This window comes from Mesoplodon densirostris, chromosome 5 (assembly GCF_025265405.1).
Source record: "Mesoplodon densirostris isolate mMesDen1 chromosome 5, mMesDen1 primary haplotype, whole genome shotgun sequence".
Taxonomy (NCBI): Eukaryota; Metazoa; Chordata; class Mammalia; order Artiodactyla; family Ziphiidae; genus Mesoplodon; species Mesoplodon densirostris.
Genome location: NC_082665.1, coordinates 69,905,044 through 69,930,428, shown reverse-complemented (window position 1 = coordinate 69,930,428; position 25,385 = coordinate 69,905,044). Strand labels below are relative to the sequence as shown.

The 25,385-nt window shown below is 36.4% G+C and overlaps 2 protein-coding genes across 7 annotated transcripts in view; one reads left to right on the top strand and one right to left on the bottom strand.

The window, feature by feature from the left end:
- The window catches only part of ACAD11 (acyl-CoA dehydrogenase family member 11), a 104,063-nt gene that overhangs the window by 31,543 nt on the left and 47,135 nt on the right, over positions 1 to 25,385 (bottom strand). For all 6 annotated transcript variants that reach the window (XM_060099017.1, XM_060099019.1, XM_060099018.1 and 3 more), the window contains 4 exons: positions 24,473 to 24,550; positions 23,698 to 23,836; positions 18,947 to 19,054; positions 17,095 to 17,193 (listed from right to left, as the gene is read on the bottom strand). In XM_060099017.1, coding sequence (XP_059955000.1) covers positions 17,095 to 17,193; positions 18,947 to 19,054; positions 23,698 to 23,836; positions 24,473 to 24,550 — 424 coding nt within the window. The remainder of the gene's footprint in view (positions 1 to 17,094; positions 17,194 to 18,946; positions 19,055 to 23,697; positions 23,837 to 24,472; positions 24,551 to 25,385) is intronic.
- On the top strand, positions 12,181 to 16,262 carry ACKR4 (atypical chemokine receptor 4). The gene is made up of 2 exons (XM_060099029.1): positions 12,181 to 12,467; positions 14,874 to 16,262. Exon 2 carries the CDS (start codon positions 14,883 to 14,885, stop codon positions 15,933 to 15,935), a length of 1,053 nt encoding a protein of 350 aa, XP_059955012.1. The 5' UTR covers positions 12,181 to 12,467; positions 14,874 to 14,882; the 3' UTR covers positions 15,936 to 16,262.

Here is a 25,385-nt window from a genome sequence, read left to right as displayed (position 1 = left end):
TTTTCAGATTTGTTACCATTTCTAATTGAATAACAATAACTACTACTACTTTTTAAAAAAAATTTTAAAAAACAGCCTATTATCTTGTGAATAAATCTGTAGATCCTAATTTGGAGAAGGAAACTGAGAGACCTGCTGAATAAACTGCAATATATTTTTTCTCTTTCCTAATTTCCCTTTAATCTGAACGTTTTATCTTTGGACTGTGGAGGCCATTTCCTGCATATAGTGTGGCACTTCCCCACTTCTAAGTGATAATACATAACTCCAGAAATCCTACATGTACACCTCTGCCTTATGAAATGCCTAAAATGATAAAAACACTAAAAATAGATTTCATCTGGGAAAAGGAGGGGAAGGGAGGGAGGCAGTGTGCCTAAAATGGATGATTCTGTTCATCCCCAGGCTGGTAGTGGAATAAGGAAACACCTTAAACTGATTTAGAGCTTGAATCACAAGACTGCTTTCTCCATGGCCAAAGCCAAAGGAATTGTCAGAACTTGCAATCATATATACATATACGATTTTATCTAATGACTAGAAAGGAAGGGAAGGAAGCCTTTTAACTAACTGGAGCAGAACATTTAAAAAAAACAGCATTAAATTGGCATTTGATGCAACACTGTAATCACATAATAAATATGTTAAGCAAAATTGTCTCCTATTTTTTCCCAAATATATGACTTATTGCCTTATCCTGGGGCTAAGACAAATATGACATATTATATATAAGATAAAGGGCAAGACTATTTTCTCCACCCTTCTGTGCTTTTGCATCATTATCTTATTACCAGTTGCTTCAAAGAAAATTCAATAGAAAGTTTTTATATTGAAAATAAATAAATCTGCTTTTTGTTAAAGGAAAAACGTAAGCATCTTCACAAATACAACAGAAATTTAATGTTGCCCAAGTAGAACACTTTACAATGCCTTGAAAAGTCTGTGGTATGTGTATTGATATTAGATAACAAAGACCTTTAATTCAGGTTAAACATACTTATTGTATACCAACCAATAATAAATGGCAGTTATAGGATTTCTAGAATTTTGTATATAATATATATATTATATATATATATATTATATATATATATATATATATATATATATATAATTTTAGAGCAGTTTTAGGTTCATAGCAAAATTGAGGGGAAGGTACAGAGATTTCCCATATCCCCCTTCCCACCTCCATACATAGCTTCCCCCATTATCAATACTGCTCACCAGAGTGGTACATTTTTTACAAGTGATGAACCTACATTGACCATCATAACCACCCAAAGTTCATAGTTTACATTATAGTTCATTCTTTTTTTTTTAAATGATAACATTTTATTATAGAAAAAACATCCCAAATATAGGATTTTGTATACACTGGTAGGTGAACAAGTGCAACTTTAAAAGTAAATACAAAGTAAAGAGGCAAAACTACAAGCATTTTGCCTTTAAGAGAAAACATAACGTTCTCCTGCAGCGGTGAACCCACGCAGAGCACTAATGTGGCTCCATCTCCCATAAAGGCATCAGGTTGCTTTCTGAACTATGCCCAGTTTATCAATTTCAAAATGATGGCAAGAAGGGAGTTCCCTGGTGACCTAGTGGTTAGGATTTTGGGCTTTCACTGCCAGTGGCCCGGGTTCAATCCCTGGTCGGGGAACTGAGATCCCTCAAATTGCACAGTGCAGCCAAAAAAACAAAAACAAAACAAAACAGAAAAAACATGATGGCAAGAACTGGCATTGAATAAATCTCTAAGACTGATTCTTAACTTTCTATTGACTGTTACTTTATAAAGTTTCCCATCACACTTTGAGCATTTAAAGCCTGCACTCTGATTGTTTTTACTTACAGAAGGACCCATTGGAACACTATGCATCTTTCCTGGGCTTATTCCACAGTATTTTCATAGACCTGTATACACATTACTGATCATTCTTGATGTTGTACATTCTATGGGTTAGGGCAAAGGTATAATGACATGAACCCATCATTATACATCTCACTGTCCTAAAAATCCTCTGTGCTCCAGCTACTCATCCCTCCCCACCCCCAACCCTGGCAACGACTGATCTTCTTACTGTCTCCAGAGAGTTCTGTCTTTTCCAGAATGTCATATAGTTGGAATCATAGCCTTTTCACTTAATAATAGGCATTTAAAGTTTCTCCATGTCTTTTCATGGCTTGGTAGCTCCTTTCTTTTTGCACTGGATAATATTCCATTATACAGATGTTCTTCTTTTAAATGGCCATCTCTCCTTCTTGCCTCTTCTTCTGGAACTCCAAGTACACATAGTTTAGACCTTTTGATATCGTCCCACAGTTTCCTGAGACTGTTCATTTCTTTCCATCTTTTCTTCAAATTGGATAATTCCTAATGGTCTGTCTTCAAGTTCATTAACTCTTTCCTCTGTCATCTCCATTATGTTTTTAAGCCCATTCAGTGAATTTTTTTCAGATATTTTACTTTTCAATTCTAATATTTCCAGTTAGTTCTTTTTCATGTTTTCTATTTATCTTCTGATATTTTCTTTTCCTTTTTCTTAACCTCACTGAGCAAATTTATAGTAGCTGTCTTAAGTCCTTGCCTGATAATTCCAACATCTGAGTCACTTGGAGGGTTGGGCTTTCCCCTTGAAAGTGGATCATGTTTTCCTGGTTCTTCATTTGATGAGTAATTTTAGATTGTATTCTGGACATTGTGATTCCTTTGCTTTGAAGACTCTAGATTCTGTTCTATCTCTCTGAAAAGCATTAATGTTTTTGTTTTATAGGGCAGTTAACTTAAGTAGAGTCAAACTTCAGAGTCTGTCTCAATTAAGGTGAATGGGAGGTCACATTTCAGTTTAGCTCTTTTTATTTAGCTGCAAGGTGCTTTGTGTCTGCCCTGTGAATCACTTTGGTTCACGAGTAAGCCAGAGACTTGGGCAAAGTTTACACATGAAACAGATCTCACTTTTTCCAGGTTTCTCCTTTCCTGAAATCCCACCCTATTCTATCATTTTCTGGGAGTGATGGCTGCCCCAGACACTGTCCTCTGGTTCCTTAGGACACAAACCCGAGTTATCTAGAGAAGCTTCAGCATTCTTGCACCACATTGTGTACTTAGGCCAAAGCCCCCCCTTTTTTTTTGGCCACATTAGGTCTTCGTGTGCTGTCCGTGGGCTTTCTCTAGTTGCGGCAAGTGGGGTCTACTCTTCATTGCGGTGTGTGGGCTTCTCTTTGCGGTGGCTTCTCTTGTTGCAGAGCATGGGCTCTAGGTGCATGGGATTCAGTAGTTGTGGCTCGTGGGCTCTAGAGCGGAGGCTCAGTAGTTGTGGTGCATGGGCTTAGTTGCTCCACGGCATGTGGGATCTTCCCAGACCAGGGCTTGAACCCGTGTTTCCTGCACTGGCAGGCAGATTCTTAACCACTGCACCATCAGGGAAGTCCCTAGGCTAAAGCCTTAAAATGAGACCTAGCACCTATCTCGTCTTCCAAATTCTGACTCCGCTACAAAATCAGCCTGTCTTTGGTCACTCCCCAGACCCTTCAGGTAGTTATTTTTTGTAGCTTTTTATTTGTTACCTGTGAGAAGGTGAATTTTAAGCACTTTTTCCATCACACTAGACATGGCGCTCCCCTAGAGTTCTCTCCTTTAAACTTTGCCAAAACCAGGTCTTCACTTATCCAGTGTGATGGTTTCTTACATCATGTACCTATCATTAGTGTCAGTTGAAGTTTTAGAAATGCAATGATCTATATACACTACCAAACGTAAAACAGATAGCTAGTGGGAAGAAGCCACATAGCACAGGGAGATCAGCTCTGTGCTTTGTGACCATCTAGAGGGGTGGGATAGGGAGGGTGGAAGGGAAGGAGACACAAGAGGAAAGAGATATGGGGATATATGTGTATGTATAACTGATTCACTTTGTTATAAAGCAGAAACTAACACATCATTGTAAAGTAATTATACTCCAATAAAGATGTTAAAAAAAAAGAAATGCAATGTTCACCTCAAAATATGATTTAGGAAGCAGAATTAGGAATCTTAGAAGCTCTAAAATTTTTAAACCAACAAAACCAAGACCTAACAATTCTATTCCCCTCAATTATTCTGTATTGTGAATTACACATGTAAAGTAAAATATAGTTAAGATTAAAATGCACAGATAACTAATGAGAACCTACTGTATAGCACAGGGAACTCTACTCAATGCTCTGTGTGACCTAAATGGGCAGGAAATCCAAAAAAGAGGGTATACATGTATACGTATAGCTGATTCACTTTGTTGTACAGTAGAAACTAACACAATATTGTAAGGCAACTATACTCCAATAAAATTTTTAAAAATATGTGTCAATTCCCACTTTAAAAAATTTATCCAACAGCGTTTCACTTGTGTGAAATGATATACATATATAAGAGGTATTGGAAAACAAATTATTGGACTAATAAAGAAATTGATATTCAGGGCAAAAAGAAAAAAATATTAAAATGCAATTGTTTTAAAACCAATGCTCTAATTTGGGTTTCTCCAAATTTAATGGAATCTACTTTTCAATCAGTTCTGAAAGAACTTTTTATAAGAAGGATGTTTCAGCTGCTACATCTTCCAGATTTTAATGAGAAAAGATTTCCCCATTCACATATTTCAAAATTAAGTTTTAAAAATCTAAGGTGTTATACTCTTGATGTTGAGCCCACTTGACTATCCTCCTTTATTGAACCATGTCTGACTTTCCAAATTGTGTTTATTTTTACAACAGTGAGTCCTTCTGATTTTTATAGGTGCTAATACATAGAAAATGAATTCCACAAATCTGAGGATCAACCTGAAGAACATCAGGATGATTCAAATGGTAAATGATAATACTTAAATTACACTGTGCATCTTAACTGAAATTTCTTATCTGAAAACACTGGGCTGGGGGAATTTTTTTACCCTTGATTCATCCTGGCTCTGCAATAATATGTAATCATGCTTTGATTCTTAGCTAGAAATTATTGAGAAAATAGTCTTTTCCAGAAAGGCTTACTTTTAATTTTTCAACTGGATATTTTTCTACTTGGGGTTTTTGAGCTTTTACTCGTAGGAAGACTTGAGGCCCTTAGGCTGAAGAGTCAGTCCACTTGCCCCATATAACACATTATCTCCTTGGTGGGTGTACTTCTGAAGATCAGATTAGGACATAATGGTATGACTTGGGGTTCATTTTCATTACAGATCTTTTCTTTGTCTACTTTCTATCCTGGTAATCAAGAACATTTTGGGTAAATCTTTTAAGGTTTCATGGATTTTAATTCTAGATAAACAGAAGCTGAATCCTTCAAAAGTAAAATCTTGTCTACAATTCCCTCAAACCCTAACCAAAAGCCATCCTTTTCCAATTCTATATTTCTCTCTAATATTTCCCAATAGTATTTCTTGTCTTGCTCTTTCTATCATAAAAAAATGTTGCCACAGCTTTATGTAAGTGTCCAACAGATTTCAGATATCAGGTAAATTTTGAAGAAACTCAAGAAACAAGGCAAATAATTCTTTAATTCTGCTTTGCTCAATCTAATATGAAAAACAATTCAGATTCTAAAAAGATAAAACTTCTAAATTGGCTCTCCTTTTGGGGGTCATTAAGTAGAGGAAGTAAGGGTGAATGTATAAGCTGTAAATTTTGAAATATTTTGATTTAACCTTGATGTTTCAGAAAATGGGAAAACTCTCTCACAAATATATCATCTTAGCTACAAGCATAATTTGGCAGGTGCAGCAACAGAAATGTCCTTCTTCTAAAGGGAGTTTTTGCTCTCATGTTATTTTAGTTAATGAACAGGATACCAAATGTCATAAATTAAATATATTAAAGGAAATCTGAATAGACCAGAAAACAACTAAATATATCTGCTGTGTCACAGGACTTCATGAATGAAAACAGATGGCATAGATAAGATAATTTTGTTTTTAATCCAGACTCTGTGGTATTTCAAAACTGTTCAAGTGCCAGGATTAAGTCAGGCTGAAAAGGACATTTTACTGATATTTGCTGATGAGTTTTAATTTCACAGGCTCTTACAACCACATGGTTATCAAACAAAATCATTCTCTAACACAAGGAAAGATGACAGGTGGAGAAAAACATGACTATTGGGTATGGATATGGCCTGTAACAATAAAAAAAGTGATATAAACAATAATATAATATGAAGTGCAGTTAGCCATGTACAAAGTCTCAAGGTTATTTCTTCTACCAACATTGAACGTCTGAGGTGAAATACTTAAACTTCATTTGGTCTTAGCATTAATATTACTACTTAGCTTTAATTCAAATACAAATAAAAAACCAATATGAGTTAAGTAACATTTTACAATGAAATTTCCACTTGTTAAAAAAAGAAAAAGTTTATCATTCGGTTAAGAAAAAAAACAATCTCATGTGTGCCCTTGGAATATGTGCTATTATTAATAGGGGAAACAACTTTTGAAATTCACTTACTCTACTGCTAGGAAGGTTTATATTTAATAAGTATTCAATAAATGTTACATGCTGTCACTATTACAAAATACCGTTGGATCAAAATCAGGTCCAAATAGATCAGAATTGAAAATTTAAAAAAAATTTAAATAATCAAGACATTAAAGGGCTTCCCTGGTGGCGTAGTGGTTAAGAATCCGCCTGCCAATGCATGGGACACGGGTTCAAACCCTGGTCCTGGAAGATCCCACATGCTGCGGAACAACAGATCTTGTGCTCCACAACTACTGAGCCTGTGCTCTAAGGCCCGCAAGCCACAACTACTGAAGCCCACAAGCCTAGAGCCCGTGTGCCATAAAAAGAGAAGCCACCACAGTGAGAAGCCCGCGCACAGCAACGAAGACCCAATGCAACCAAAAATAAATAAATAAATTTATTTATTTATTTTAAAAAGACATTTAAAAATCTAGAAGAAAAAACAATTTAGTATCTATGAAATCTCTGGATGGGAAAGAAATTTTAAGCCTCAAAAATAAATGTGGGGGGCCTCCCTGGTGGCGCAGTGGTTAAGAGTCCGCCTGCCGATGCAGGGGATACGGGTTCGTGCCCCGGTCTGGGAGGATCCCATATGCCGTGGAGCGGCTGGGCCCGTGAGCCATGGCCACTGGGCCTGCGCGTCCGGAGCCCGTGCTCCGCAACGGGAGAGGCCACAACAGTGAGAGGCCCGCATACCGCAAAAAGAAAAAAAATAAAATAAAATAAATAAATAAATAAATAAATAAATAAATGTGGGAATTCCCTGGCAGTCCAGTGGTTAGGACTCTGAGCTCTCACTGACAAGGCCCCAGCTTCAATCCCTGCATGCAGCCAAAAAAGAAAAAAAAAAGAAATCAAAGGAAAAAGATTGACTGGTTTACCTGTATAAAATTATTGTACAGTAAGAAACAAAATTAAAGCAAAAAAACAATTTAGGGAAAATATCTCACATATAGCTGCAAGGGCAGGGGAAGAGTACTGAATCTGTTACAAGTCATTTAAGACAGCAAGATGGTAGTGGAATAACACATTCAACTGGCAACGTTCTAGGGAAATAGACAGTTCCATATATTATTGGTGAAAGTGCAAAGTAATACCATCCCTCTGTAGTACAATTTGGCAATATCCATCAAAATTACAGATTTGTTTATCCTTTGATCCACCAATTCAACTTCTAGGATTTATCCTACAGATATAGCTGCTTCTGAATGAACTGACAGATGTAGATTATTACCTGTAGTAGTATTGTTTATACTTGCAAAGAATTGGGCATAAATCAATATCCATCAATAGGAGACTATTAAATGGTATGTCCACATAATGGAACGCTTCTAAAAAGAATAAGGAAGTTTCTATGAACTTAATTGTAAGAACTCTAAGATTATTCTACAGAATGCTATATTTAGTGTAATAAGAAAAGGGACAGTTATACATGGTTAGTCCCATTCTTCAACATCCCTCAGTAAGATTAGATTAAGTGCAGTTTCCTACCATATCTACAAAGATGCTCTCTATAACATTATTTGTAATAGCAAAACACTGGAAACATTCAAAAAGTCCTATAGTAGTTGAATGGTAAGTCAAATTATGATAATCCACATAAAATATTATTTGGCTATGAAAAAATGTCATTTATAGTGAGTTTGAATAACATGATAGTGCTTAAGCAAAAATGCTAAATAAAAAACTCATATACAATATGAATTCAGTATGTAGTATGGACACTAAAGAGTAATCATAAGATTATTAATTTATATCTCAATATCGAAGACATTTTCAGTGAAAATGTAAAATATAGTTTAGTCAGATTGCTTCCCAAGCACCTAATACTGAGAAAAATGGCACTACAAGAGGAAGATGAGAAATGGGTGTGGAGAGAAAGACTCTATAGGAACAAGGGACATTGCTATGTTAGGACCGGTGAGAAAGGGTGAGAGACAATTTATGGTGAGAAGCCAGTTGGAATCAACTTATGGTGGAAGGCAAGTGGAAGAGAGGTACAAAAAAAAAAAAGGCGCTAAAGAAGCATCAAGTAAATACTCTGAAAAGTTGCCTAAGGTAAGTGATGCCTTTCCCTATCCTCCAAGCTTTATGATTGACTTTCAAATGTTGTCAAGTGTTCCCTATTAACACCTCTTCTAGTTCTGTTGAGGAGGAAAATACAGGAAAAGGTCAGTCAGTGAGCTAGTTTCACCATGTTTCATACACAGGTGTGACTCACTATATACTACCAGAGGAAGTTTGATCCTGAGATCCTTTATGCCCCAAGGGCTGGGTATGTGTTTGAGTTAGCAAAAATAATGACTGAATTGAAAAGATGTGAAGATTATAGCTTTATAACTGATTTACAAGAAGGGAATCCTATTTACAAGAAAGTATGTGGTTGAAAGTACATGGGGGAGGAAATGAAGGAAAAGGACGGATACTTTTAAATATCTATAAATATGTATCAAAATTCTATAATAGATGACATCATGGAATTATACATATGCATAAGGGATAGTATGAAAAAGTAGAAATCATCTAAGACTAAAGATCTGGATCTAAAATTCCAGCTGCATTGCTAAATTTATAAGTCTGTGGAAGATAAGTTACTTAAGCACTGATTGATTGGTTGATTGATTGATTGATTCATTCATTCATAAATTTAATTAGCCATTAAAGAACTACAGCATCAAGGGCAAGTAAAATGGGACAATAATCAGAAGGGAAAGTAGAATTATTTATTAATTCAAAGTATTTATTGAGTATCTACTACATGCCCGGCACTATTCTATATATTTATATATGAACAAATTATACAAAAGTCCCTAATCTGATGAAGCTTATATTCTAATATAGGGTGAGATACATTAGACACCAAACAGAATATAAATGATATGGTAAATTAGCACATGAAAAGTGCTATGGTAAGGTTGATTGGGAGTATAGGCAGGTGAAGGGTATTTCGTTTATTTATTTAATTTTTGCCCTCTGTTTTATTGAGATATAATTGACATACAGCTCTGTATAAGTTTGACTTACATACATCATGAAATGATTATCACAATAAGTTTGGTGAACATCCATCATCTCACACAGATACAAAATGAAATAGAAAAATATTTTCTTCCTTGTGATGAGAACTCTTAGGGTTTACTCTCTTAACACCTTCCATATATAACACACAACAGTGTTAATTCTAGTTATTATGTTGTACATTACATCCCTACTACTTATGTATCTTACAACTGGAAGTTTGTACCTTTTTTGACCACCTTCATCCAATTCCCTTCCACTTCCACCTGCCTCTTGCAACCACATATCTGATCTCTTTTTTTATGTTTGTTTGTTTGTGAAGTACAATTGACCTACAACACTATGTTAGTTCCTGTTACATGACACAGTGACTGGATATTTCTAAACATTTTAAACTGACCACTATGATAAATCTAGTTATGATATGTCAACATACAAAGATATTACTTACTTATTGGCTATATTGCTCACACTATACATTTCATCCCCATGACTCATTTATTTTGCAACTGGAAGTTTGTAATCCTTTTTTTTTTTTTGAAAAGTTGATGCACGCTATGGAATAATGTATTAAATGTATACATATCAACGAAGATGTATTTTTTTATACATTTATTTATTTTTGGCTGCATTGGGTCTTCGGGCAAGCAGGGGCTACTCTTCGTTGTGGTGCCCACGGGCTTCTCATTGCTGTGGCTTCTCTCGTTGTGGAGCTCTAGAGCACAGGCTCAGTAGTTATGGCATGTGGGCTTAGTTGCTTCGAGGCATGTGGGATCTTCCCTGACCAGGGCTTGAACCCGTGTCTCCTGCATTGGCAGGCAGATTCTTAACCACTGCACCACCAAGGAAGCCCTGTAATCTCTTTTTAAGAGTTTGTAATCTCTTAATCTCCCTTACCTATTTCTTTCCTCCCCCATCCCCCTCCCACCTGGCAACCATCAGTTTGTTCTCTGTATCTATAACTCTGTTTCTGTTTTGTTATGTTTGTTCATTTGTTTTGTTTGTGAAGGGTATTTTAAATAGAATAATCAGGGGTTGCCTCAGTGAGGTGGTGGTGATTGGACAATACTGGAAAGACATGAGGGAGTGAGCCTTGCAAGTCTTGAAAGGAAGCACATTCCAGGCAGATAGAAGAGCCAGTACAAAAGGAATGTGAAGGAATGTGCCTAGAACATTTCAAAACTGCAAGGAGGTTGGTGTGGCAGAATAAGCAAAGGGGAAGAGAAGGAAATAAGTCAGAGAGGCAATGAGGGATGGAGGGTAGGCCATTCTAAGAATTTAGTGGAACGTTGTTCGTTTGCTTCCTCCTGCCCCCAAAATACATAAGATAAAGAAGAATAAGAGGTAAGAGAAGGCAAAAGACCAGAGAGTCTAGAGAGGGCAGGGATAAGTTTAAGAGCAGTATCCCTCAGCAAGCAGCAAGAGATCAGAGTAATGATCAGCCATGGTAAGGAGAAAAGATGCCTCTTTTGGAAGAATTGTGCTAGAGTCTGCTAAGAAAGGCTGATATGCTCATCTCTTAGCAACTTTGCGCTCAGTGACTTCACATTGGTAGCTGAAATTGGCCATGGTGGGAGTGTTTACACCATGGAAAATGTCTAACACTACAAATCCAGGCACTTTTTTCTTTTTCTTTTTTCAATTTGGAAGTGTTTTGTTTTATTTATTTAACATCTTTATTGGAGTATAATTGCTTTACAATGGTGTGTTAGTTTCTGCTGTATAACAAAGTGAATCACTTATACATATACATATATCCCCATATTCCTTCCCTCTTGCATCTCCCTCCCATCCTCCCTATCCCACCCCTCAAGGTGGTCACAAAACACCGAGCTGATCTTCCTGTGCTATGTGGCTGCTTCTCACTAGCTATCTATTTTACATTTGGTCAGGCACTTTTTTCTTGGTGAGATGGATTAGCTGCATGCAAATAACTCTTCTCAAAGACTGGTGGATAACAAGTAGGAGAAGTTGGCTGTACCCCCAGACACATAATGTGGGAAGATGAAGGCCCCAGTGCTCTAGAGTTTATTTTCTGTTAATCAACAGGAAAGTAAGATCAATTGCTTGTAGAAAAAATGGCATTGGTCTGAAATAACTTCTGAAGGGGGAGACTGAGCCTAGAGAAAGTAAATAAGGGAACTGTTATGCAAATGTGAGGAGAGTCAAGGCCAAGGGTTAAATCTGCATACATTTCTCTTCCTTCTCTAACTTTCATTTGTTTGGAAGTAGGGGGAGGGGGACATAGCCAGAGATAGCCTTTCCAGACAGAAGGATTTTGAAAGTTTGTAGCTGGTCATTGAAGAAGATTACAGGAAGGCACAAGAATTTAAAGTCGTGGGGAAAGGCATACTCTGGGGTCAAGGACAGATAAGGAGTACAGTGAGGCCAAGGGGAGTCTCATAGTTTAAGCAAAATACAAAATGATGTGATATAAAAATTTTAGTTCTACTATAAATGCCTAATGATTACTTAGAATTTAGTTTTTGATACTTTAGTCTTCACAAAGATAACTTTCTAGGTTACAATCATTTTTGTTTTCTTTCCTAGACAAAATAATTTTAGAGAGTATTTGTCTAGATGCTACCTACAAGTAAATCTTTGTTAGCTGCCTTGAGGCACTCTGGTGAATTCTTTTGGTTTGGCAGTCAGTACCTCAGCTGCAGGCACATTCCTGTTCCCTTTGGCTAAGTGGAAACTTTGAAAGGTCTGTAATTTTTGAAATGAGATTGAATTCCTTCAAGTTTGTAACCTAGGACACTTAAGAACTTGGATTTGAGTTCACAGGATGGTTATACATAAAATAAAAGATCAAGTGCTCACAAGGTTAAATTTCCTGAAAGCCTTACTGGATGTAAGACAAAGGCGGGGTATAAAACGAAAATAAAAGTATTCTGATTTAGAGAGGTCATTCTATCTTACTCTCTGCAATCAAGGCTGCTCTTGTCTGCTGACAGAAACAGGTTGGTTTTTTCTTTCTTTTTTCATTTAGACTTGTATATGATTTTCTTTTAAGCCCAAAGGTTTGGTATATTTATGTATGTAGAGGGAGTCTTGATGCATAAATGTTTACATGTGCAAAAAAGAGCTATTTGATAACAGTTATACATGTTAACCTTAAAACAAAAATATGAATATAGCAAGAAGAAAATATTATTTTAATACCATTACTTGCCTATAAAACTTTGTTAATAATGTTTTGCTATATCATTTTTTCCTGCTTTGTTTTATTGTTAATTTTTTTATTCTTATGATAATTACAAAGGCATTTAAATGTGTTTCTATGTTTCTGCCAGAAGGATCACTTCTGCAAATAGTTTCCATTCCTACTCTTATTTATTCATATTTTTAGTATGATTAATTCTTTTAAAATATCTTTCCTTAATATCTTATACTGTTTGGCCATATTACACCTTATCACCAGGTTCAAGATTTGTGTGATAAAAGAGAAGGAAAGAACAAAGTTCCTACCATATTAATAATTAACATATAAGAAAACGAAGACTAGAGTAGTCTTCCAGATCGGAACTTTTCAAATAACTTTAAGGATAAAGGGAGACAGAAGGGCTAAGGAAAAAGCATAACAACTCAGCACTATAATAAAAACACTGAAAGTTATTATTATATATATTTTAAAACTTGTGAATTCTGTGCAAGCTTATCTTAATACTACAGGGTGTTAATAGCCAGTACAGTAGAATAACTTAATGAAGAGACATGAGATTCCTGGAGTATCATCTTTCCATTCTAGAGTAATAGCTTTATACCTATTGGTAAAACCTTTAGTTTGACAAATATCTGCTGGGCACCTAGAGTGTGCCAGGCACTCTCTTTGGGTATTAATTATAAACATAAATCCAACAGGTCATAGTCTTAGGGAACTTAGAGCACAGAGGGAAAAGGTAGTCTGAGAAACATGTCTTCCATAGGATGGGGTCAGTTCTCTGAGAGATATGCAGATACAGTTATTGGATTGGGAAAGTCTTCTGGAGAGGTGACATCTAAGTTAACTGGGTAGGAACTGGCCCTTCAAGGGAACGGCAGGAAATAGTCCATCAGATAAAAGAACAGAATGAGTAATGATGTAGACATGTGCTGCAACATGGTGTGTGCCAGAAAATCGCTGGCAAGTCAGTATTGTTACTGTCTACCATGCAGGGTGCACAGTAGAGGGATGTAGCAGGAACCATGGGTAGGACAACATTATGGAAGGAGCCTTGGGTATCATGGTAAGGAGCTTAGATTGTATCTTTCAGATGAAGGGATGTGTCTTTCAGGTGAGGAGCTAATAAGCAGCAGTGATGGATTGACATTTTAGAAAGAGAGCACTCTGATGGCAGTAAGAAAAATGTTTTGACAAGGAGGTGGTAAGGAGGAATAAGAACAGTAGGATGCCAGTTGGGAAGATATTGTAATAGGCCAGGTAATAATGATGGTCGAATTGTGTGGATGTGTCAAGGAGCACAGATTAAAAGAGACAGATTTGAGACCTATTTGGGAGGTAAAATCAGAATTTAGGGGCTGACTGGAAATCAGGGATGAAGATAAGAGATAAATCAAGGATGGTACAGGCTGAAGGCTTAGGTGACTAGTGGAACAACAGTGCTACCAAATAGTAGTTTACAATCAGCATATGGTGACAGGTTTTGGAGGGAAGCTAACTAGAGGAGACTTTGTTTTATAAAAGCCAACCAGGGGCTTCCCTGGTGGCGCAGTGGTTGAGAGTCCGCCTGCCGATGCAGGGGACATGGGTTCGTGCCCCGGTCCGGGAAGATCCCACATGCCGCGGAGCGGCTGGGCCCGTGAGCCATGACCGCTGAGCCTGCGCGTCCGGAGCCTGTGCTCCACAGCGGGAGAGGCCACAGCAGTGAGAGGCCCGCATACTGCAAAAAAAAAAAAAAAAAAAAAAAAAAGCCAACCAGTAAAACTAAGTAAAATGCTGAGATAATATATTTAACTTATTTTAAAATAAATTCATAAATAAATAAAAATAATATTTATTTTAAATAAAATTATTTTAATTTTAAAATTTAATTTATTGTCAATATACTGTGTAAGAATCACAAAGTTGTATATGTAAAGTTACAGGGTTTAATGATTAATAAAATTCCCCAGGGTATTATTATCTTCCCTCTGTAAATCCCAGCTCCTGTACACAAACTTGTAAAAACAAGGGATGAAAAACTACTCTTGGGGATATATTCCAGCGTGGCTTCCATTAAAGAGTTTCAAAGAGTGCCAGATTCAGGTTCACATATGCAATGGCAACAATCTATTCTCTAGTAAAAGAATAAAACATATGCTAGATCAAAAGCGTTTCCACTTAAGCAATATCAAAATAAATATCCTGTATTCTTTTTGCCATTTAGATTGGAGCCATGGCTTTGGAACACAACCAGTCAACAGATTACTATTATGAGGAAAATGAAATGAATGACACTCATGACTATAGTCAGTATGAAGTGATCTGTATAAAAGAAGAGGTCAGAAAATTTGCAGAAGTTTTCCTGCCTGCCTTCTTCACAATAGCTTTCATCATTGGACTTGCAGGCAATTCCATAATAGTGGTGATTTATGCCCATTACAAAAAGCGGCGAACCAAAACAGATGTGTACATCCTGAATTTGGCAGTGGCAGACTTACTCCTTCTATTCACTCTGCCATTTTGGGCAGTTAATGCAGTTCATGGGTGGGTTTTAGGGAAAATCATGTGCAAAGTCACTTCAGCCTTGTACACTGTCAACTTTGTCTCTGGAATGCAGTTTCTGGCTTGTATCAGCATAGACAGATATTGGGCAGTAACGAAAGCCCCCAGTCAATTGGGAGTGCAAAAACAATGCCGGCTCATCTGTTTCTGTGTCTGGATGGTTGCCATCTTGCTGAGTATACCTCAGCTGGTTTTTTATACAGTAAATCACAAGGCTAGGTGCATTCCCATCTTTCCATACCACCTAGGAACATCAATGAAAGCATCAATTCAAATGCTGGAAATCTGCGTTGGATTTGTAATACCCTTTCTTATTATGGCAGTGTGCTACTTCATAACGGCAAAGACAATCATCAAGATGCCAAACATTACAAAATCTCGGCCCCTCAAAGTTCTGCTCACAGTGGTCATAGTTTTCCTTGTCACTCAGCTGCCTTATAACATTGTCAAGTTCTGCCAAGCCATAGATATCATCTACTCCCTGATCACCAACTGCGACATGAGCAAACGTATGGATGTTGCCATCCAAATCACAGAGAGCATTGCACTCTTTCACAGCTGCCTCAACCCGGTCCTGTATGTTTTTATGGGAAACTCTTTTAAAAACTACATCATGAAAGTTGCCAAGAAATATGGGTCCTGGAGAAGACAAAGACAAAATGTGGAGGAGATTCCTTTCGATTCTGAAGATGCTACAGAGCCAACCAGTACTTTCAGCATTTAAATATAAAACTGCTGTGTCTCTTGCTTCGATACACATGAATGAGGCTTCTCCCTCAGACCAAACATCTGCATCTTTCTGAAATTCAAATTTCAAACACTGTGGTGGCAACTTATAACAAAGAAGAGGTTAGGGTGGGGAAGGGGAGTGGGGTAGAAGCCAAGAAAAAGAGGAAACAAAAAATAAATGCATAAAACATGGAAATTAAAATTAACAATATAGGAAAATAGTAGTAACAATCATACATAAGAAAAACACTATAAGTTAGGTAATCTAAAACAGATTATTAAAGAAATTTAAATTACGGGGCATTTATAATTATTTTCAATTATCTAAATTTTAATATAAGAACAATTTCCCTGCATAATTTTAGTACTTGAATAACTATGTAGCAAAATTCAATGTCTTTTTCTTGTTTCTTAATTTGTAAGAGATTTCATAAAACTCCAGAAAGAATAACAATTGGCAATAAAAAACAAAAACAAAAACATAAAAAGCTTTTCTGGCTATTGTAATATATTACTGGTAAGTTTCTAAACATGTAATTTGCTTTTATGATGTCAACTTTCTTTAGTAATAAGCTGGTTATCCTGTTAGATTTATCATTTATACTCTAGAAGCAATCCTCAGACAATCACATTTATCTAGGTTTCAATTTTTATAACTGCCTAAAGGGCTCATCCATTTACGTGAGTCCATTACTGAGGGTTGACTAAATAATATATTTTTCTATGTCTAAAGACTCTTATTTTTCACTTAAATACTTGTATTTTTAAACAATGAAAATATGTAGCACAATATATTATTTTTAATAATATGGACTGCTTATCTCTTTAAAAACAATTATATATAAATTATTATAGTCCATGTAATATGCCCCTATTAAAATTTAAGTTTGATAGAAATGACAATGGTCAAAAATAGTGTGCACTAATATAAATTTTTTCTCTTACAAACTGTAAAAAAAGACGTTTTCTGCTCTTAAATAAACATTGCCCAATCAAGACATTGTTTTAAAATTACTTTTCTTTTTATCAACTATTTCTAAATTGGAAAATGCTTTCAAAGGCAGAATTTAAAGAACGGTGGTCATGAAGTGAGTAACTATGTATTTTATTATTCTAGCACAGCATCTGGCACGAAGAATCAATAGAATACTCACCAGTGCACCACCATTTCTTGCCATTAATTACATAGCTATCTCCATCTTGCTGGATGTTACATTCAATATTTGTGGCATCACTTGAAGCTACATCGGGCTCTATAAATAAGCAAAGGCTGAATTTACAGGCAGGCAGCCACCATTAGTTTACAAAAGACAGTTAAAGAAATGTGAACTCTTTGAGGACAGAGGCATCTTTGTCTTTTTCATCTTCCTACCCTTCCCTCATTCCCCCTGGTTCTCCTACAACCTATACATAGTAGGTATTCAATAAATGTGCATTGGAAGAATGAATGGATAAATGAAGTATTTAGAACAACTCAGATAGATCAACTATACGAACTGTGTTCTTGGCATCCTCAGTGATATATGACTTGGGATACAACTCAATCTTTTCTCCAATCATCAAACGTGCATTAAAAATATCATTCTTTACTTCCCACAATGAAAATCTGTACTACATATTTGCAAGCCAGATTTCCCCAACATAGGTTTAGTATCTTAAGCAACTTCTTTTTTCTCTTTTTTTTAAAATTAATTTTTATTGGAATATAGTTGATTTACAATGTCGTGTTAGTTTCTGCTGTACAGAAAAGTGAATCATATATCCACTCTTTTTTAGATTCTTTTCCCATATAGGTCATTACAGAGTATTGAGTAGAGTTCCCTGTGCTATACAGTAGGTTCTCAGCAGTTATCTGTTTTATATATAGTAGTGTGTATATGTTAATCCCAATCTCCCAATTTATCTCCCCACTCCCCTGCTTTCCCCCTTGGTAACCATAAATTTGTTTTTGACGTCTGTGACTCTATTTCTGTAGTATCTTAAACAACTTCTAACTGTGCCTTGCAAATTCCATCAGGAATGCTTTCACCAATCTATTTATTTTGCATTCTATAAAGCTTGCTCAACACTTAATGTCTTCAGAAAGTTTTCCATAGGACACTTTTACAAGACTGCTTTACTGCGCTGCATTTTAGAACTTATAGGCTAGCTCTCAATCTGCACTTGTTAATGTGCTGCTCTTTTGAATGGATCCTTAAGATATTTTATGTGTTCTCTTTCTAAAACTAGAGACCCTCTTTCTTTAGAAAAGTAGGTGTGTACTCTACTTATTTTGTAATTAATTAGAGCTTTGTAGACACAGCATACAGCAGGTGTTCAATAACGGCCTCTTACTGGTTTAAATGGAGATCAGTTTTGCTATTATAAATGTATGCCATGTTATAGAAGGACAATAAAATCTGGCCAAAATCATGGCCAGATGAAATTGAGTTTAATTCTATACTCAAATATGAAACAATGATTTTGTCCTTTGAAGAGTTCTTAATTACTGTTTCTTATGTACAAATGTACCAAAACCCATTTTTATTAACATGCTCCTAGTTTAATTACCCTACCTGATTATAATTTGAGCTATATGACCAACACTGGTGAAAATTCTATTTTTCTGGGTTTATGGCAGAGTTGAGTAGTTTTTAAGTGTCAATATAAAATTATCACGAAGATCAATATTTCATACACTAGGGTAAAAAAGATCTTAAACACCCACAGATGGCAATTTTAGATGCAAGTCAAAAGGTTATAAAACTAGGTTTACTCTGCTGCTAATGCCTAAAGCAGGCTACCAGAAAACATCATCTGGTGTCCTCCCAAAGGGGAGGACAATTTTATTCTGCACATTTAAAAATGCCAAAAATTAAAATTGGGCTCACAACAAACATGTTCACTTTTCTGGTCAAAGGCAAATTTGCCTGAAACACAGAGCCACATCCCACTTTTCTTCAGTTCCTCCATAATAACCGGAAAGAGTGGCTCCACGATGGGAGAATGTGACTGATTTGCTCTTACCTGTCATACAGAAGCAAGAGGCAATGCTCCCTTGAAGAAGAGGCTCAAGCCACTGCTGCTTCTGTTTCTCACTTCCATATAGGTGAAGCACCTCCATGTTCCCTGTGTCTACATGTAATAAGGAAAAGCACTTGTTTTGCATTTAAAAATTTATCAATGTGAAATCCAAACTTTATATAGATAACAGACATGAACATTTTTACAGCAAATATTTACTAACAAAAATATTTTCAAACATACAGATGAGATTGGGTGCATTCAGGGTGGCATGGCCATAGACTAAACATAATAGTAAATACAATTTACAAGGAAGGTATGCCATAAGTAGTTACAAGTACATGGCATTTGGTGCATATTTATTCAACTTGTTCTGAATCACAGACACTTGTCTACTTCATCCCAATGAAGCATGGCTCTAATGAGTTTTAACTCAATTAGGACTGAGGAAAATAATTTACTGGCCTAACCTTTGCCTGCTATCTTGCAAATATACTCTGCTTGGAGTGACTGCAATGCTCTTAGAGAACAATTAACATTACTTATTACTGAGACTCCTGTTCCTCAAACACACCCTGTGCTTTTTAACTTCCACATGCTTGCTTGGGCCAGGCCTTCTCTCTGGTGAAATTCTACCTGTCACTCCTAAGTAAACTTCTGCCTCTGAGCCATCTCCGTTGTGAAGACTCTCCAGCTACCCAATCAGAAATATCTCCTTACTTTGACCTCACAGTAATTATTGTCTTTTTACCGCTAACACTGCTCTTACTTTGGTGATCCCATACCACCTAGAAAAGTACTATGTAATATCTCAAGGATGCTAAACACGGAATCCCTGCCCTGGATAGAAAATGACAATAGATAATTTCAAAGACCCTCTCCAGCCCTCAGAGGGCACTGTGTAATACATGATACACTGCAGCATCACTCTCAGGTGAAAAAGAATGCTTCACGTCTGCTGTGGAGCAAAATGCTCTAGATGTCTTTCTCTGATTTTCATTCCCATCAAATTTCTAAAAATACTCTCTAAAACCTTTCTCTTGAATGCTGATCACTTATAAGATTTTGAGGAAGAATTTTTCAATATCATCTCTTACAATGATATTAAGGACAGCTATTGAAATGCCTATGAAAATTGAGCTAAGTCTAAGTTAAGTCTCTCAAAACATGTTTGTACTCTGTTCAGGCACTCCTAACAGGGCCCAAGTTATATTAAAATGCACACAATTCCTAGTAGATTAACACAAGCTTAAAATTCTTTTCAACTGAGGGAGAAAATGAGTCTTGAATTATAATTAATGAAGTTCATTGTTTTCTTTGCTTGTTTTAAATCCAGTGTTTCTTGTAGTTCAAATGAGGTAAATATTGAATAAAAACTTTCCAAAAATTAGTTTATTCTGAGAATGTGACAAACCAAAGTTATCATTTATAGGTTCGTTAAAAAAAAAAAGCTTAGATAAATTACTTGTACAAAAAGAAAAAATTTCCCCCAAATTAGCCTCAAGGCCCCCAAATTTTCTAGTAATGGCTTTAGAATTAAAATGACTATTTTCAACATTCCAATATACAATATTGTATGACTTATTGATGGGCAAAAAAACCAAAACAAAACAAAACAAAAGGCAAATCAGAAGACTACATATGTGTCCCATAATATTTTATAACTATTTGGGAAATAATTTGGGTATCTTGAGTAGAAATTCATCTCATACACACTTAAGAAAACTCTTAAGTATTTAATCTACATCAATTATATTCCCTTCTTTATCTGCTTTGTATAAAGCAAAACACAATGCTTTAAAACACAATAGCCCAAAGGCCTTCATGAAGATATCTCCACTACAAAGAGAAAATGCTTAGTTTTCTACCTATGGTTTTATACATCTTGTTTGCTGAGGACAGTTGTTTATCATACTTTGGTCAAAGAAAATGTATTTCCCTTGCCAAGTTTAAAATTTCAGCAGTTTGGTGTATCATATTATAACCGATAGACCAATGAAATTTTAATACTAGAAAAAGGTCTATGACCATCTAGTGAAAAGTTCATAGGTCAAATGGAAAAATAGCGGCAGAGCTGCATCTGCAATGGATGCCTTCTATAGCATTATTTTTCATATTATGACCCATTAGTTTGTCATAAAATTAATTCAATGAAATATGACTAGCATTCTCTGAGAAATGAAAATAGATCAAAATAGAATACATTAGACTAGACTCAGTGGAAAATATATGAATTCATGTAGTAAGGGAAACTTGTTTCATGAAGCCTTTTTTCAGTAACATATGTCTCTTCCCTCCTCATTTCCATAAATCAATCCATGAACACACATATACAGCTTCATACACTACATATTGGGTCACAATATAAAATATATTTCTTACTATGAGTGGCAATAAAAAAAGTTTTAAGCAAAAGACTATCAGTTCTCTTTCCATAAAATTATGCTACCTATGTAGCATGATATAATAGCTACACATAATGAGATAAAATCTTCAGAAACTCTGTGAATAGATTTATTTACTTTTACAGTAGCCTCATTATTGGATTAAAATGTAGTCATCAGTAACTAGACAAATCAGTGTTTTGAAGAGAGAAAGCAATATCTGGGACAAGTTCAACCATTATCAGAGGTTTATGGACTATCTTAATAATTCCCAAGAAATGAGAGTCAAAGTCCAGTGTGGAAACACTTCGAGAAGCAACTAGATTGTGTTTTCTCTGACATCCAACATACCTCTTTTGGGCACTTCCCTGCTTCATTAACTCTTTTTGGGAGGCTTCAGTACCAGGGCCATACAATAAGCACAAAAGGCAAAACAGAGGCCTAACTTGTGCAGGGACACTATAGGATATTATACAATTATCCTTCTACTACAAATCAAATGCCAGTCCTTGACTGGAAGCATCAAAAATAACCACAGTAACTTGGGGGAAAAAAGACTAAAGACATATCAAGGGTCTACCTTAGACCTACTGAGTCAGAATCTCCAGGGATGAAGCCTGTGAATCAGGATTTTTTAAAAGCTTCTTAGGGGGTTCCTTCTGCAAATTGGGTTTGAAAACACCTTCTAAAGACTACATTCCTGGTTTACTCCTTCCATACTAACTTTTTATTTTTATTTATTTATTTTTTGCGGTACGCGGGCCTCTCACTGCTGTGGCCTCTCCCGCCGCGGAGCACAGGCTCCGGACACGCAGGCTCAGCGGCCAAGGCCCACGGGCCCAGCCACTCCGCGGCACGTGGGATCCTCCCGGACCGGGGCAGGAACCCGCGTCCCCTGCATCGGCAGGTGGACTCCCAACCACTTGCGCCACCAGGGAAGCTCCCCATATTACCTTTTTAAAGGAAAGTTGGCCTCCTTCCCTCATCCTTCCAATTTTTCATGCCAAAGTCCTTGAAGGCATCCTTGACTCCCCCATTAATACCTCATAACCAATCAGGAGATCCTCTTGGCTCTGCCCTCAAAATATATTTAGAATCTTTCCACTTGGGCTTCCCTGGTGGAGCAGTGGTTGAGAGTCCGCCTGCCGATGCAGGGGTCACAGGTTCGTGCCCAGGTCCGGGAAGATCCCGCATGCTGTGAAGCGGCTGGGTCCGTGAGCCATGGCCGCTGGGCCTGCGTGTCCAGAGCCTGTGCTCCGCAACAGGAGAGGCCACAACAGTGACAAGCCCGTGTACCGCAAAAAAAAAAAAAAAAGTCAATATAGAATCTTTCCACTTCTCACTCTTTCTACTGCTACTCCCTTGAACAAATCCCCATCATCTCTCACCAAGACCATCACAAGACTCCCTGCTTACTTCCTTCCATAGCAGCCACAGGGATCCTTTTAAAACTGAAGTGACATCTTGTCACTCCTCTGCTCAAATCCCCATTTCACTGAAAGTATAAGCAATCACCTGCCCTATAAACCCCAACATACAAGGCCCTTTCCTCTCTGATATCTTTTGCTGTTCTTTCCCAGCCACACTGACCTCCTTGGCTATTCTTGAAATACACCAGTCACACTCTTGCTTTAGGGCCTTTGCATTTTATGTTCTCTATGCTATGAAAACTCTTCCCCTAGATATCAGCATGATTAACTCTCTCACCTTCTTTAAGTCTTTACTGAATGTCATTTTCAGGGCTATTCTGAGCCTTCCATCTTAAATTGTTATACACATTATCTGTCCCTCAGCATTCCAGAGCTCCCCTACCTTGCTGTTTTTTTTCCCCAAAGCACTTTTCATCCTCAAACTTACTATATAATTACTTATTTAATCTAGCTATTGTTTATTTTTGTCTCTCTCTATTAGAATGCCAGCTCCATGAGGCAGGAATCTTTGTGTATTTTATTTCATGATAGTTCCTAAAATAGTGCTTGGCATATAGTAGGCAATTGATAAATAATTGGTGAGTAAATGGAGAGATAGTGAGGCTAACCAAAAGATTTAAAACTCTATCCATTCTAACTAACCATAGATATGTTTAATACCCAGTTAGAAAGCTGGAAACCTTATATGCCCAATCCCTTTGGTGGTGACTTCTATTCACTAATACTTTTAATGTAATGATGTTTAATAAAAGAATAACCCAATGAGAACTTTAGGTCCATTTTTTAAAATATTTAAATAAAAGTAACTGAAAGTAAAATTATAGACAAATTTATAAATCAATGACTTTGTGTAGAAAAACTTCCTTGTCATAAAATAGAGAAATTTTAAACACTGCTCAAAATATCTGAGAAAAGTTCTGTTTTTAAATAATGTTGTAACCTGGTGCTTGGCAGTTAAAGACATCTGGAGCAAAAAAGCATTTTCCTGTTTCTTCAGCAATCAAGGCATAGTCTACTTGGCTGAGACCGCTTACAGCTGGCAAAAACAAGTTCCAGAGGCCTTCTGCTTTGGCCATTTCCTGTCAAGGTGATGAATATGCCACAGTTATCATAATTTATCATGACCTAAAATTATTTATTTTTAAAAGATACTGGTATTTATGCCTTTTGAACTTATGAAATTATTTATTTCATTGTATCCTACAATGCAAGTAGTTATTAATTCATTATAAATCAACAATTTCTTAACTGTTAAGCTTCCTTAGATTTGGCTGAAAAACTAAATTTGCTTACTTGAGTACTTCTTATTGAATCACAGCGATTCTAAAATCTCCTACATCTGAGCATAATTATGCCAAATATACTATTTTGTCCATTTCAATTCCTAACATGTGTTAAAATTTGAAAACATGAAATTTGGATTAAGCCCATGTGGGAAAAATACCCTGCCTCAACTTCAGTCTCAAGTGAGTAGTGCTGATTGTATTTTTAATTTGAACAGCTGTTAAGAGGCTATCTTCAGCACATACCATACACAACACACTATGTAACCTAATTTGTATATTACAGATTCTATTTTTAACTTTATTTTTAAAAAGTTATAATTGATATAATTATCCTCTACATATATAACAACAGAAGCAACAGCAAACTAAGGTCTCAAAAAATGCCTGTATATAAATTCTCCACTTTTACGGTTCTCTTATTTTTCTTACCTTGAGTTTATCAATCACTAAAGGTTTTTTCCACTTGTCTACTGAATTTTCATTTTGAACATAGAACTCAATTACCTCCTTAAAGTAAAAAAGGAAAAAAAGTTCATTAGTTAAAGTTAGAAAAGTAAATAATGCCATAAACTGCTAATATCCAAAGTAAACATGTTTGGGTGAAGAAGCTTTTTCAGCTGCTACTGAATCAGTAAAATTTCTTTCTAAAACCAGACACAGAAGTATAAAAAATTCTAGATGTTTGCTCCTCACAAAATTATGTTGCCTCTGTATTAGAGGATTAACTTTCAAAATACTATACCAAGATTTGAGTGTTCCATTTTCAGCAATGTGGCACACTAGATGGTCATAGAATCCCCTCCCAGGATAATACAACTAAAAATGCTGGGTAAAATATTAAAAATAATTTAAAAAATACATGTAGTAATGATACATAGCTGTGCTGGAAAGCAAATAAGGAAATTCCTCAGAGGCCAGGAGTACAAAAGCCTGAATCTTCCGGTGTGAGTGAGCACTGGAACCAACTTTGTCTGGGGGATGTAGGCTGATCTATGTTCGCCTGGGCCCTAGTTTGCAGTGGGCCACGTAGGCAGGGGTCAGGAGGCGAAACCAAATGCCCCAAACAAGGCAAGAGGGAGGATCAGAGCTCACTACTTCCCTCCACCAAAGCCAGGATGCCTGATCAGCAAAACCTAACTGGAAAAAAATAGAAAACAAAACCAAAAACCCACCACTCAGTGGTAGACCAAGGGAATAAAGGTCATTCACAGGACGTAAGAGAAAAAAGAAACATTTCTAACCTGAGCCTGTCTTCACCCAAGTTTGAGATTTTAATTCACAGACCTATGGGGCCCTAAAATTTTGAGTCAAAAATTAAGTTTACAGTGTTCCTGGGGACAAT

What these genes read in the sequence shown, in the direction of transcription:
- ACKR4 (XM_060099029.1), top strand. Translation starts at nt 14,883, where the DNA reads ATGGCTTTGGAACACAACCAGTCAACAGATTACTATTATGAGGAAAAT.